Source organism: Rousettus aegyptiacus, unplaced genomic scaffold (assembly GCF_014176215.1).
Source record: "Rousettus aegyptiacus isolate mRouAeg1 unplaced genomic scaffold, mRouAeg1.p scaffold_m13_p_1, whole genome shotgun sequence".
Classification (NCBI taxonomy): Eukaryota; Metazoa; Chordata; class Mammalia; order Chiroptera; family Pteropodidae; genus Rousettus; species Rousettus aegyptiacus.
The window spans coordinates 77,378,590-77,394,295 of NW_023416284.1; the positions used below are offsets into that span (position 1 = coordinate 77,378,590).

A 15,706-nucleotide genomic window follows, 5' to 3' on the forward strand; every position below is an offset into this window, starting at 1 on the left:
AGCGATTTTCACCAGTGAGAAATGCAATCTGAACATAATTGTGATGTAATGGCACTACAAAAATGATGCCTGTACCTAAATTGCAGTCCTTTCTTAGATCTAAAATATTGATGACATTCTGTAATAGGCAGGATAATAGCCTTCCCTCCTGAACAACATACTCTCAAAGAATTTCATATCCTAATTCCTGGAACCTGAGAATATGTTATGTTTTACATGGCAAAGGAGAATTAAGGTTGCTAATCAGCAAATAATAAAATAGGAAAATTGAGGCCCCATGTAATCACAGCATCCTTTACAGTGGAAGAATGAAGCAGAAGAGTTGACTGGAGTGGTGTGATGTGAGAAGGACTTGACTTGTCTTTGCCATTTAAAGAAGGAAGGGGCTAAGGAATGCAGGTGGCCTCTAGAGGCTGGAAAAGGTAAGGAAACAGATCCTGCCCAGACCCTACAGAAAGAAATGTAGCCCTGCCAACACCTTGATTTTAGTCTGATGAGTGAGACCCATGTCAGAATCTGACCCATGGAACTGTAAGACAATACATTGGTGTTCATTAAGCTGCTAAATTTGTGGTAAATTATTATGATGGCAAATAGAAAATTCAATACATTCTAAAGAGAAAAAATTACCCACAAAAGTTTTCCTCTTTAAAAACATTAATGTAAATATCTAACCACTACGCTATAAACCTGAAATTAATGTAAAATAATATTGAATGTCAACTCTAATTGAAAAATGAAAATTAAAAAAATTAACAAAAACATGTGCATTATCAGAAGAAAAAAAGTTCTGTTCTTTTGCTTTGATACTTATTAATGATCCAGATCAAGAATTGTACCAAGATTTCCCAACTAAAATTAAAATCCGTACAGCTTTCTACCTACAAGGGAGCACACATAATACTGGCAGCTGATTACTCAAAAGAAACTACACAGGACAGAAGGGCTTGGCACAAAATAGTCAATGTGATGAAAACTCAGGATCTACACCAAGAATACATTATTCAACAAAGCTATCATTTAGAGTCAAAGGACAGATAAAGAGCTTCCCAGACAAAAATAAGCTAAAGAACAATTTACAGTACCCAAGAAATGGAAGCAACCTAAATGCCCATCAACAGACGTTTGGATAAAAAAGTTATGGTTCATATATACAATGGAATATTACTCAGCCATTAAAAAAATGAAATCCTACCATTTGCAATGACATGGGTGGAACTAGAGGTTATTATGCTGAGTGAAATAGGTAAGACAGAGAAAGATAAATACCATATGATTTCACTTATATGTGGAATCTAAGGAACAAAAAGAATAAACTTAACAAAAACAGACTCACAAATATAGAGGACAATTTGGTGACAGACAGATGGGAGGAGGAAGTTGGGTGGCTGGGAGAATGGGGTAAAGGGTTAAAGAAGTTTAAATTAGTAGTTGGTAGCTGATCATGGGGATGGGGAGCACGGCATAGGGAAAACAGTTAGCATTAATATATTGGCTAGGTGCAAAACCAGAGGAGGGAAGGAGTAATTAGGGAGATCATTTTATAAACTATATAAATGTCTAATCAATGTGTTGAATACTTGAAACTAATTTAAAAAAATAAGCTAAAGAAATTTATCAATGCCAAGCCAGTATTACAGAAAATGTTGAAAGGACTTCTTTAAGAAGAAAAAACATGTATCAAACTCATGAATAAAAAATAGTAATAACTACATTCTTATCAACAAATACCTCAAATGGAAAAGAATTAAGTGCTCCAACAAAAGATAGGGTGGCTGAATGGATAAGAAAAGAAGACCCCTACATATGTTGCCTACGAGATACTTACTTTGGATTAATCACATACACAGACTAAAAGGAAGGGGATAGAAAAAGGTATTGCCTTGATGGACCTAGAAGGCATTGCACTGAATGAAGTCAGTCAGATAGAAAAGACAAGTATCACATGATTTCATGTACATGTGGAATCTAAGGGACAAAATAAACAACAGCAACGACAACGAAAAGAAACAAACTCGTAGACAGAGAATATTTTTGAGGGCTACTAGATGTGAGGGGAATTGGAAGGCCTGGTGAAAAATGGCAAAGAGATTAAGAGGTACAAATGGATAGTTACAAAATAGACATGGAGATATAAAGTGCAGCATAAGGAAAATAGTTAACGATGCTGTAATAAATATGTAAGAAGGAAGAGAGGTACTAGATTTAGTAGGGTGATCACTTTGTGAGTTACATAGGTCTCTAATCACTATGCTGTACAACTGAAACTAATATATTATTGTATGCCAACTATAATTGAAAAAAAACTAATTGAACTTTACAAATAAAGCTGGAAAAGAAATCTGCACTGCTTTCCTATAAATGGCATGAGTCTTTACCCCTAAAGACTCTATATACACCAAGATTCTTCTTTTCTTGCTGCCAAACTTGAAACCTTTCACTTATAAATCTTGGATATTGAATAAAAACATTAAAACATTATTTATTAAGTAATATTCCTTCCCAATGCTTTAATTTGCATTTAATACTTTAAATTTTACTTTAGTGCTTGCCTATCCAAAAAGAAGCTTCTTTATTTTGTTCTCACCACATCATTTAAAAAATTCAGAATAAAACTTGCCTGGTTAAGTTGGGGCTGGGGGAAAAGGGCAGTCTGTAAAGCAAAGAGGTAAGTTGGTATATTTACTCATGTCAGCAAGATTAGATTAATATTTCAAGTAAATAACTACAGCAGAAAAGTGTGAATAAGACATCGCCATGATGAAAAGTCTCTTTCTCTCCTTTAAAAGATTACATGTTTAAAAGAACAAGATATCTTTCATTCTCATTAACATTGATTATCACAAACTGATTTTTCTCAGAATCATATTCCATTATTCTAAAGATAAGATCACGACATTTATAATTACTGTTGTCTTTAAAATAAACATGCAACACCTATTGACTTCCTGCAAATAAAAATTTAAGCCTCAACTTCTATATTTCCTGTTTGATGACAAATCTCAAATATATCTGTTTAGATATTATTCATGTTTGTACATAAAAATGACATCTTTAAAAGCAGAAGCAGGAGGAGAGACAAACAAAGTCTAATTCTACTTTGTCTCTTTTTGAAAAGAGTACTGGGGCACAAAAATATCTGGCCGAAATAGGCAGAAAGCCTTGCTGTCCAACTGCAGTTCTTAGACTTGGAGCACTGCCTGGGAGCTTGTTAGAAATGCAATATCTCAGGCATCCCTGAGACCTCCCGCACCAGAGTTGGCATCTTCACAAGGTCCCAGAGGATTTCTAGGCAGAATCAAGTCTGAGAAGCTCTGGGGTAGCTATCATTAACACTGTGAAGAGGACACAGCTTCTTTATCTCTTCTCCTTGAAGTCCTTCCATTAGCCTTCATTGAATTTCTAGGCTAGACTCACTCACTCTCTTATTCTCTCTCATATTCTGCTCTTATGAAGAAACCTGGTACTGTATGCCTTTCTATCCTTCGGTTAATGTAACAAGCTTGCCCCAACCACAGGAATATATATGCATTTTAATACCTCTCGAATCGGCCTACCTGTTGTGAGGAAAGATTTGTTGAACAGAGGGCCAGTCCCCACGGTGCCCTTAAAGTCACAGCTCACAGTACTAAAGGAATGAATGAGTGTGGCACACAACAGTTGCCCCATCAACTTAGCCTTTAGTACTGATGGACCATAAGACCACCTAGCTCTTGTGTGGATCAGACAAGCTTGGCTGCTGCCTTGCTTTCCCAAGAGGCCACCATAATTTAAGGTGTAATAATGTTCTACTTCTCAGTATCAAATGTGTTGCTTCCACCCTTATAGTAAAGGCCAACCTGTATTAGTATGCCTTATGGCAATAGTATAGTTGGCCATCAATCATCTTATTCTCCACACCTGTCCTGCCTGGTATACCTTTCTTAGGGAGGAGATAAACACTCAAGACTTCTGATGACAGCTCAATTTGAATACTATGTAGGCATCACTTGGTCATTATTTTGGAGAGATAATGGCAAGCAAAAGATTGAATAGCCTAAATGTACGGTGTGCACACTGTTCAATAAGTAATTTAATTTGGCTTGGGTTAGAAGATACATGGATTGCCCAGAGCTACTGATCCCATCACTAGTGCCAACATCCAGTTGCCCCTTTTACTCCAAGTCTTTCCTCTTCCCGCCGCCCCCCCCCCACCCCCAGAGGTTTACTTCCGACAAATGCCCTGATGAAACACACCGGCTGAGGAATTGTGGAACTGACTTTTCATCCCAGCTTTGCCATTAACCAGCGGAGTATCCTAGTGCATTATTTAACATCTCTCAGACTCACCTTTCAAATGAAGTAGATGAAGTAGATCAGTGGTTTTTCAACCTTTTAGACTGCAATCCACAGAAAAACAATTTTACACCATCACACACACATACAGAACAAAAAAAATGTTTCACGAAATAACTCTTAGGCGTATTACATGTAATGCACTTGCTTATTTTATATTATTTTCTGGTCTAGTCTCAAGTTAAAAATTCTAGCCAAAACTTACCAAAGTGATTTCTGAATCCACTAATGGGATGCAACTACTATTTTAAAAACACTGGATTAGATTATTGTATTATTTTGATTGCTGTTATGATTATTATTAGATTGCTAGGATTCCAGGAGGGTAGTTATGAGGTATACGGGTATAAGTCTACCCTCGATTCACAGGTATCCTAGGAAGTGTCTATTTTCCATTCTTTCTAGGATGGAGCAAGAAGAAGACACAAATATTATCAGAGAAAATGTTTTTAACTATAAATTCCAATTCTCTCATTTTCTCTTTATAGTTTTATTTAAGCAAGATTTAAGATAAAGTTTACAGAGTAACCAGGAATGTTTTCCTTGGGGCTCAGCCTTTATTAGGCAAATAACTGTGTTTGTTGAGTAAATAAATACAATTCTTTGAAATACAAGCTTTATTTACATTGACTTGACTTTCTTATTGTTCTTACTCAGTGCTGCCCTCATTTTGGGAGACCTATATCTGGTAACAAATTCCAGCAATTGCATATTATTTAAGTGCAGGTATATACTTTTTAACTTATTAAATAAAGAATTTTGTTTCTAAATGTCAAAAGTCAGTGTTGACATCAGTATATTGAAAGGGACTTCCTCACAATTTATGGCAGTGCTGTAAATTGGTATGACTTGGGAAAATCAACTTGGAAACTTGTAGGGAAAGCCACCATGATTGCCAATTCCCTTGTCCCCTTTAAACCAATAGTTTCAAAATAATCTAAGGAAATAATTTTTAACATGAAAATATGTGTATGAAAATGTTCATTATGACATTTATACATAATCACTAATAGCACAGGCTTTGAAATCAGATAGTTGGCATTTCACATCCTTATCTCTGCTATTACTGGCTATGTGACCTTGACTGTTTATGTAATCTCTTTGAGATATCATGTACTAACCTTCAGGACCTATCAAGATTTTGTTAGTGTTAAATGAGATAATGTATGTGTTGTGCTTAGCATAGAGCTTGGCATATGTAACTACTCAATATATGGTTGAAAATGTAACCCTTCTAATAAAATTATGGGGACTTGTAGCTATAGAAGACATTACTTGTTTATTATAATCTAAAGCAAGTTTCTTAACCTCGACGCTATTGACATTTGGGCTGGATAATTCTTTGCTGATAATTCTTTGCCGTGGGGATTGCCCTGTGTATTGTAGGATGTTTAGCAGCAACATCCCTGGCCTTTACCCACTAGATGTCAGATGCAGTCTCCTACAACCTCCTTCTAGTTGTGATAATCAAAAATTTTTCCAGATATTGCTAAATGTCCCCTGGGGGGCAAAATCACTCCTGGTTGAGAACATAAAATTGTACATTATTAATAAAACCATGTACAAATATTTGTATATGAAATGGAAAATGTTTTAAATTTATAAAACTTTCTTTAATGTCGCTGTCTTCCTTTTATATTAAAAGAGTTTTTACATACATCTGAGTCATACTTGCTTTACTGATTTAGTAATTGTGCTTGTGCAAATTCAACACAATATAAGAATACACAAAGTTCATTGAAGATTAGCTTTAACAATAAAAAAAATGGAAAATTACCTAATAACTGCAAGACACAGTGTTAAATAACTTGCAGCCTTCTTTTCTCATTGTTAACTGGGGTCATATTTAGAAATAAAAAGCTATATTATTATTTTCACCTACCAATGGTTCATTAATCACTTAGGATTTTTAATACATGAAACATACTAAAAGAGATAGTTTTTTTTTTTCATGTGGATGTTTTATACAGTTCTGCAGCCACTGAGATGGTGAATGGCATAACATCCTTAAAATGACAGCTCTTTATTCACCTCTGATAATTGTTGCCAACAAATTGATGCTTCCTTGGTTGTAGAAGGAATAGTCAGAATGATGAAAGGAAGAAAAACTCAGAGTTTTAGATAGACCTAAAGAGATTTTAGAATTTTTAATGTTTTAATATTTTAATATGTTCTTCCCTCATTTTTAATCTGTGTAAACTAGAGCCTAGGAAATTTAAATGGATTGCTCAGGAGTGTGGACATGCTAAATAACTAGTTGATTTAGTTTCAAGATAATTTATTGACTTATTCAAATGGTTTCCTCCATGTTCTAGAGGAGCTGCTGGGGTTAAAGCCATGAATGAGATGTTCTTGGAGCTGTCAGCTTAGTATATCCAGAAGGGTTTATATTTGTTGATATTTTTATTAGCAGCCTGGATACCTCTACTCAAAAGTCTTTCCTGGATAATCTTCTGGTGAAATGTTAGTGGAGTATTTAGAAAAGTGGGCAGTCCTTGTCCCAGAATAGTTCAGATTTCATTACAGTCGTGACCTTGATCCATTGGCCTTCTGCCTACATTTCTCTTTAGCTGTTTATCATCTTTAGCTCTTAGTAATATACCCCTTAAATTATGACAAATTTCTTCTGAGGCAGTTAAGGTCTTCGATTTTACTGCTTCCAGATTTGTAGTCTGACAACATTCCCTTCTTTCCTCCACGAAACCATTACATTCTTCAAAATCCTTCACCTTCACAATTAACCCAAATCTACTAGTTAATCCCTTCCCACTATGGCTGTTGAAATGTCATCCAGAACAGGAGCTCTCAACTGATTTCCAATCTACCAACAGTTCTTCAAGCCTTCCTTGGCTTAAAAAAAAATAATAATTATACAGCTATTTAAAAGACATCTACTTTTTAAACTTCAGTCTAAAGTGGTGAAGCATAGAAAACTATTGAGTTCTACTCCAGACTGAATCAGAAACTCTGGACATAGGATGCAACAGTCTTTATTTCAACAAGCCCTTTGTTTTAACAAGGCTTTAGAAAAGCCTTCATCAAAAGGTAGATGAGTAGAAGTTGAGGTGGATCTTGAATGATGGGTAGAATGTGATTAGCTAAAAGAGCTGCCAAAAGCAACACTATAGTGACTAGATGGGGGTAGAAATGGTTCTAGGATATGAGAGAAGAGACCTGGATTTAGCCTCTCCAGTGAGCTGCACCAAACTTATGCTAATAAAGAATAAAAGAAGAAAATAGTCAACCTTTAAGAACTATTTCCCTTCTAAATATTATATGCGAGCTGTAAATGAAAAATAAAAAATTATTACAATTTTAAAGAAAAGAACTATTTCCCTTCTAAAAAGTGTTTCTTCTAGTGGCACAGTGTGTTTCTGAACTCCAGTTCTCTGAGACTAAATTTAGATAAATAATAATTCTTTCAGTATCTTCTCTCTGTACATTCTTTCGAAGAGTTTGATCTGCATGATTACATGTAGTAGTTTTTGTTTTTAGTATATCAAAACAAAATGTTTTCTTTTATCTGATTTGCTTGTCTTTAATGCAAAATTATGATAATTCAATGCAGAAAAGAAATATTAAAATAAGGAGCAATTGTGTTATATTTATATGCATCATTCGTGTTATTATTTCTCACTCTTCCCTTCTATTGAGAGAGGAAGAAGGCATCTGAAAGTGTGCAGGGGAAAGGGCTTGCAAAAATGGCCGACTTAGCCAGTTAAAACTGCCCAGCCTCCCCATTCTGCCCAGTGCTCTCCAGCTAACATGTTTCCCATAGCTACCTCCCCCACCTCAAGGTCTCTCACATCTGTTTACATCTGATGATTCATAGCTTGCTATCTAACTAATGTTCTTATCTCTGTAGCTGTGTAGGAATAACAAGCCTGTGTAAAACTGCTTGTTACAATTAGAGCTCAGCCTTTGGATAGGAATCCGCTGAGCAGGTGCCGGCATCAATAAATGCTGCTCCCTGCTTATAGCCTAGGAGTCCTGTCTCTCTGTTCAAGAATCCTATAATAGTGTTGGCAACGCCAAGGTTGCAAGTTCTACAAAACAAACGACCTAGAAGACCAGGTCTGGAAATTCCTCCCCGCTTGCAGCCCCTCACATGAAACTCCTCCTCTCCCTCCCGAGTCATAAAGCACACATGAAACCTCAGACAAAGGAATCACATGCCCCTCACATGGACACTGCAAGGGTATATAAGCTGTAAGAAGTCTAACCAAGGGAAGATCGTGCTTTGTGTCTGTTGAAAGCCCCACGTTCTCCACCAGCATTAAATTCTTCTTCCTCTAACAAAGTTGTCTGAGCATACAATTTCCTCCGTTGGATGTCACTTCCTGCAACACTACTAGTTAGGGGTTCTCTACCAGCCATCACAGAACTCGAGCAGCCAAACAATGGCTATTAGTTAACCTTCCTTAAGTTACTCTGTTTTCCTGAAAGTATGAAGTTTTGTGAGTAAAGTATGAAATAATTAGCAAATTCATTATGATCGTGTGGTTTCATGAAAGTTTGAGATTGAATGGCCTCTCCACTGAAAGGAGTGTGCCTTTTATTTAAATGTTAATGCAAGCACCTGGAGGAAACAATGCACATTATAGTGTCTGCCCACTGGTTGGCGAACCATTCACTCAGAGTGGCAGTACTCTGGGGGAACTACATCAGGCAAGCTTGATTTCTGGCATGAATAGGAGGTAAGTCCTCTCACATAAGACTTTTTTCAGGTGTTTCAGGAACACCATAATGTTTAAACAAACATCAGAACACTGTCTTTTGATATATAGATGGAGCCATCCTCATACAAGTGTCTAAATAATTAACGAGTACTCTGCAAATTGTTGAACAAAAGGAAAAGAAGGAAGGAAGGAAGGAAGGAAGGAAGGAAGGAAGGAAGGAAGGAAGGAAGGAAGGAAGGAAGGAAGGAAGGAAAGAAGGAAAGATTATGAAGTAGTGTTTTCAGAATTTAGCATATAGCAAAACTTCCTGGAGGGCTAGTTAAAAATAAAGACTGCTGGGTCCTATATACAGAGTTTCCTCTTTTTATTTTTTTCCTTTATTTTTTTCTTTTTTTCCCCCCCTTTTTTAATTTTTCCTTTTTTATTTTTTTTAATTGTGATGTATCATTTAACATTAGTTTTAGGGGTAGAACAGTGATTTGATAGTTGTATATATTGTGAAATGATCACCACAGTAAGTCTAGTTAACATCTAGTTAATAATAACTGATTTTCAGTTGAGCCTTAACTAATTTCCAATCTACTGGCAGTTCTTCAAACCTTCTCTGGCTTATTAGAGTGTTGCTTTCCTTTGCTGGCACTGCCCTAGCTCAGGTGCTCCACATCTCTCACCAACACTGTTTTAATTGCCTGCAAATCAGTCTCTCTGACTCCGGTCTGCCCACTACATTGGCAATACTCTTTCTATAACCATTGTTAACCTGTTGATCTTCTATGTGGGAGATGTGGATGACTTTGAACCATCCACTCGGTGTCTGTTTCTTTGAGCCACTTTGAGATGCCTACCAAACACTCAGCCTATGACATATGAAAGCAAATTCAGACTTATATTATCCCAGACCTCTCTGGCTGGTGCCCATTCTACCTCTTACTAGAATTCTGACGCCTTACTCCATTTCTCATTTTGCATCGCTGCTTCTGCTCCCTGTAAACTCAGCTTAATGTCTATCTCCTCCTTCAAAAACTTGACTCTAAACTGGCATTTTTTTTTTCTTTTGCTTTGGATTGTCATTAATCAAGCCCCAGCCATCTCCTCAGAATTGTAATTCTGGCTGGGCCCATCAGTTTGCTACAGATGACAGTCCAGCCAGGATGACACCAAAATGCTAATCATACCCATAAGGATATTTTGCAATCTTGTCCCCAGAGTACAAACAGCCCATAAACCACAACTGATTGGTAGGCCTGTTTGGTCTGACCCCTGTAAAGGGGGACGTGGAACACAGAGGAAAACATATTTCCCATGAAAGTCTGGATTGCTAGTGTCCCTTGACAACAATTCACTGGGGCTTAAGGCAGCCAGGGGCTCTCCCAATGCTCTGGTCCCCACCATGCTTCACTCAGTCCTATTGCCTGCCTGACCCTATTGACGTGTAGTTTGCAACACTGGGTTTCCAGGCCTCATCTTTCATCACTGTCCACACACACCCAGCTGTCCTGTCACCCTTTGGGTGATTCCTGACTTATTGACCTTTTGTTTCCACCTAGTGCCCCATACCTTGGTTTATGCAAATGTCTACTATGAAAAGACAAGCTCAAAATAAATCCTGGGGATGTAATGTAAAACATGGTGACTATAGTTAATAATACTATACTGTATATTTGAAAGTCGCTAAGAGAGTAAGTCTTAAAATTTCTCATCTCGAGAAAAAGAAATTTGTAACCATATGTGGTATTAGATGTTAACTAGCCTTATTATGATGATCATTTTGCAATATATGCAAATATCCAGTCATCACGTTGTACACTTGAAACTAGTATAATGTTATATGTCAATTATATCTCAATTTTAAAAAAAAAAGAAAGAAGAAAAACAAGCTCGAACTTGTTAAGAACTACAGTCACTAAAGTTTAAATCCTAAGATAGCCTCTCCTCTTAAAAAAATGTTTTAAAATAGACTTGTACAGAGATTTCCCATATAGTATCCACCCCTCTCCGCTTTTTATACCTATTTAGCTGGCAAAGGTTTAGAAAATGATAACACCCAGTGGTAGAGAAGGTATAGGAAAATGTGGGTCTCAGATCTTCCAGAGGGAGTATAAACGAGCACAATTTTTCGAAGAACAATGGGACACTCTATTTCAAAACCCTTAAAATATATGTATATCTTTTGACTCAGCAGTTCAAAGCATTGGAATTTGTCCTAAGGAAGTTATTTGTAAATTGTTATTTGAAAGGCAGTATAACAGAGCAGTTAAGAGGAGAGCCCCTGATACTCAATTGCCTGGGTTCAAGTGCCTGCTCTGCAATTACCAGCAATGAGACCACTGACAGGTGACCTAATCTCTCTGTTGCTCAATTTCCTTGTCTGTAAATGAGGGTAACAACAGTACCTCGTGAAGTTGCTGTGAATTGCACCATATACTTAAAACATTCTGAATGGTACTTGATACATAGTAAGTTGTTGTAAATGTATTGGTCATCATTAATTACCAATTTTATTCATAAAACAATTAACTATTAGTACTAGTAAGACCTCATAAATGCCCTTAATTTGAGGTTTTGCTAAATAAATTATAGTGTATTCAAATGATGGTATGCTACAGAGCTATTATAAATTATAGTGAAGAATTCTTCATGACATGGAAAAATAATGACAGACTGTTATATTACATGAGGAGAGCCAATTATAACAGTAAGAACATTTAACTATTATGCTTTTACATAAAAACAAAGACTGAAATACACTAAAATATTATTTCTGGGTATTGAGTTTATTAAGGATTTTTATTTTAGTCTTTTTTTTTCTTATTTTTTAAATGCTACTTTTATGACCACTGCAGGGTAACTAGCTATTTTAAAAGTTGCTTCACTACTGTTAAATTTCTTTTATAATGAAAGTTAAATGTGCATTCCCAAAATTAACTAGAAAAAATGTGCTTTAAAAAAGATTGAAATAAATATCTTACTTCATCAAAAAGAATATATTTTGATTTGTTGTGGTAGCCTGCAAAAAAAGCTCATGAATGAATTCATTCCACTGCTTTATGCATGCCTTCATTCAATATGACTTTGAAACTTTTCCATAATGGTGTAGAAAATGTTTTTCCACCCCTTGAATCTGGCTTTGGCCATGTGACTGGCTTTGACCAACGGAACATCAACAAATGTGACACAAGCAGAGACATAAACACCATCCATTGATTAGGGTTTGCGCTACCCTGAGACAGCTGAGTGAGGCAGCCCTGGCGAGCCCACTAGGGAACAGGGGACAACATGGAGAGAAGCCTGGGTCTGGCGAGTGATGCCATCAAGCCCATCCAGCCCTGGCAGACCCATGGCCCCGGTCCGAAGAACTCACAGAATCAGAAAAAACTTTCTTCAAGTTACTAAGTTTTCAAAGTTTTTTCCTCCCAGCAAAATCTTAACTGATTTTTGGGGAGATGCAAATTCTAGGGAATGACTGTGGGTAAAGTCAATGAAATAATCAATTCCATTCTTCAGTTTTTATCTCTAACTTGAGACTTCACTTATATCAGTGATCCCCACTCTGGCTTCACTGCAGAATTATCTGTGGAACTTTAAAAAAGTACAAATGACTGTGCCCCATTTCCCCTTATTCTGAATTAATGGGTCAGCGGTGAGGCCCAGGAATTGGTATTTTTAAAACTGCTCTACATAATGGTGATATGTAGCCGGGGTTGAGAACACCTGTTCTTTATAGAATATTTTATTTAACATCCCTTTATAAGAATAATACCTTTTAGCTTCTAAAACACTAAGTATTATGTTTCAGAAAGGAGAGATTTTATTTTTCACCAAGTAAAGCAATGTTATTTTTAAGCTTTGGAGATTTTAAAAGTACAAAGTTTCGAGGAAGGGACCAATTGTTTATTTTCCAACTCCCCCAGATTAGCTGATGTTAAGCATCTTATTTAGCATGTTTACCTTGTGAATCTTTACTTTTTTTCTCTTAAAAATATTCTATAATTTGTGAAAAATTGAACAGTGTTACTGGAATAGAGTCAAATAATGCATGAAAGTACAAAGAACGAAAACAGAAGTTTTCTTAAAAAGCCAAAACTCTCTAAAATCTTACACCTACAAGTAACAATCATTAAGAAAACAGTTCATGAAGCATCTTTTCCTACAAATAAATACTTCTCTGTTACCTTAAGGCTACAACATAGGTATTAACTACTTGGCTAACCTATATTGAATACAAATTGTCAATAACCTTTTATAAATGGCCTTTACCATTGATATATATGGGTTAGGTTTCCTTAAATTTAATGAATTTGGGCATTGCTATGTACATGTTGACCACTTTGACAGGTTTATCAGTTCAAAAACTGTTTCCTTAGGACTTAAGTTTTAATAGCTTACAGAAACTGAGGAGATTCTGTTATTTGCAGCACGTGAACATCAAGTGGTAAGTTTTCTTTGTGATCTACTTGTTTAGATGTGTTTGTTCACAGTTTGAATTAGGTATTTGTATTTCAAGTGGAATTTCCTAGATCTGACGTGACTGTTTCAAATAAAAGTATTTACAGTATTGATTTGCTTTCTCACTATATACATGAGAAGGGATTTCATGGCTCGTCCTCCCTTATTAGAATCCACAGAACATATTGTGCCCTGTATGGCTTTGCCTGTTGTCTGTGGGGAGATCCTTAATGACACCATTAGACAAATTTTCATCTTGTCTCAAACACAGTGTCTTCCTCATCTTCAAAACAAGGAATGAAGCTACACCCAGTTGGATATAAATCAAGAATTCATGCACAAATTGTAAAACATTCCTTCCAATTCCACATAAAAGCAGCCAAATAAAAATTGTGTTTGCTTAGGACTCTTGTCTAATTTTAACCCTTATTTACAACCCAAGATAGGTCCAAAGGAGTTAAAGGTCAGTGGTAAATTCCATTTGTTGCTTTATGTGCTAGAGTATATATAGGTTGCTAATTCTGGGGAATAAGTGCCTATATTATATACAGCGAGCCTAATCTTTTTACACAGAACAGCAGATGCAGTTCTTCTGTTTATACTCGTCTTCTGCAAATACGAGAAACATCTTGATGAACTTTAATAAGAGGAGAAACATGGGATAAAGAGCCTTGTGATATGCCTGGACCATGTAAATACCCTCCCCGGGGTCCTGACTCTGTGATCTCTGACCCCACAGGGTTTGCAGTATGTTTTAGAAATATAGGAAGCCACAGGATAGGCCTAACATTTCTTCCTAAAACATTTATTTAACCTGAACATTTTGTTGAAAAAAAAACTGGACTACAATTAGAAATTATATAATGAAAACCATTAACAAAATGAAAAGACTTACTGAATGGGAAAAGATATTCTCCAATAATACATTCGAAAAGGTGTTGATATCCAAGATATTTAAGGAACTCATACAACTTAACACCAAAAAAACCCCAAACAATCCAATTTAAAAATAGGCAGAGGACCTGAATAGACATTGCTCCAAAAGGGACATATAAATGGCCAATAGATATATGAAAATATGTTCAATATCAATAATCATAAGGGAAATGCAAATTAAAAGCACAGTGAGATATCATCTCATGACTGTCAGAAAGGTTAGCATCAATAATTCAACAAACAATAAGTGATGGTGAGGATGTGGAGAAACGTAAACCCTTGTGCACTGTTGATGGGATTGCACATTGGTGTTGCCACTGTGGAAAACAAACAGTATGGAGGTCCTTAAAAAAATTAAAAATGAAACTACCATACGACCCATCAATTCCACTTCTGGGTGTTTTTCCAAACAAAACACCAATTTGAAAAGATATATGTACCCTATGGTCATCGCAGCATTATTTACAACAGCTAAGATATGGAAACAAACTAAGTGTCCATCCACAGACAACTGGATAAAGATGATGTGGTACACATATATAATGGAATATTACTCAGCCATAAAAAAAAAGAAATCTTGCCATTTGTGGTAACATGGATGGACCCAGAAAATATTATGCTAAGTGAAATAAGTTGAACAGAAAAGACTAATACTGTATGATATCATTTACGTGTGGAACCTAAAAATACAAAATAAATGAACAAAACAAAACAAAAAACAAACTCATAGATACAGAGAATGAATTGATGGTTGCCAGATGGGAGAGGGGTTGATGGGCTAGGTGAAAAAGGTGAAGCGATTAAGTACAAATGGGCAGTTAAAAATAGTTATATAGGGATGTAAAGTACAGCATAGGGAATATAGTCGATAATATTGTAATAACTATGTATGGTGTCAGGTGGGTATTAGATTTATTGGAGTGATCATTTTATAAGTTATACAATAGTTAATTACTAGGCATACACCTAAAACTAATATAATGTTGTATGTCAATTATAATTGAAAAAGAAAAAAATATCTTATTATATAACCACACAAAAACAGTCAAAACTAATTGGTATAGCTCCTATGGAAAACAGTATGGAGGTTCCTCAAAAAACAAAGAACTAATCTACAATACGATCTACAATATGAATCTCACTACTGGGTATTTATCCCAAAGACTTGAAAACCCATATCCAAAAAGATATTTGCACACTGATGTTCATAGCAGCATTATTCACAGTGGCCAGGAAATGAAAGCAACTGAAGTGTCCTACGACAGATAATTGAATAAAGAAGCTGTGGCACATATATACAATGGAATGTT

At 35.9% G+C, this 15,706-nt stretch overlaps 2 protein-coding genes across 2 annotated transcripts in view; both read right to left on the minus strand.

Annotated features, from left to right (window-relative positions):
* The window catches only part of GCNT2 (glucosaminyl (N-acetyl) transferase 2 (I blood group)), a 40,639-nt gene that overhangs the window by 9,262 nt on the left and 15,671 nt on the right, over positions 1 to 15,706 (minus strand). The gene's annotated exons all lie outside the window — the stretch shown is intronic.
* The window catches only part of LOC107497203 (N-acetyllactosaminide beta-1,6-N-acetylglucosaminyl-transferase-like), a 67,689-nt gene continuing 56,312 nt past the window's right edge, over positions 4,330 to 15,706 (minus strand). The window contains exon 3 of the mRNA XM_036237190.1: positions 4,330 to 4,379. Within this exon, the coding sequence (XP_036093083.1) occupies positions 4,375 to 4,379 (5 nt within the window). The 3' untranslated portion in view covers positions 4,330 to 4,374. The remainder of the gene's footprint in view (positions 4,380 to 15,706) is intronic.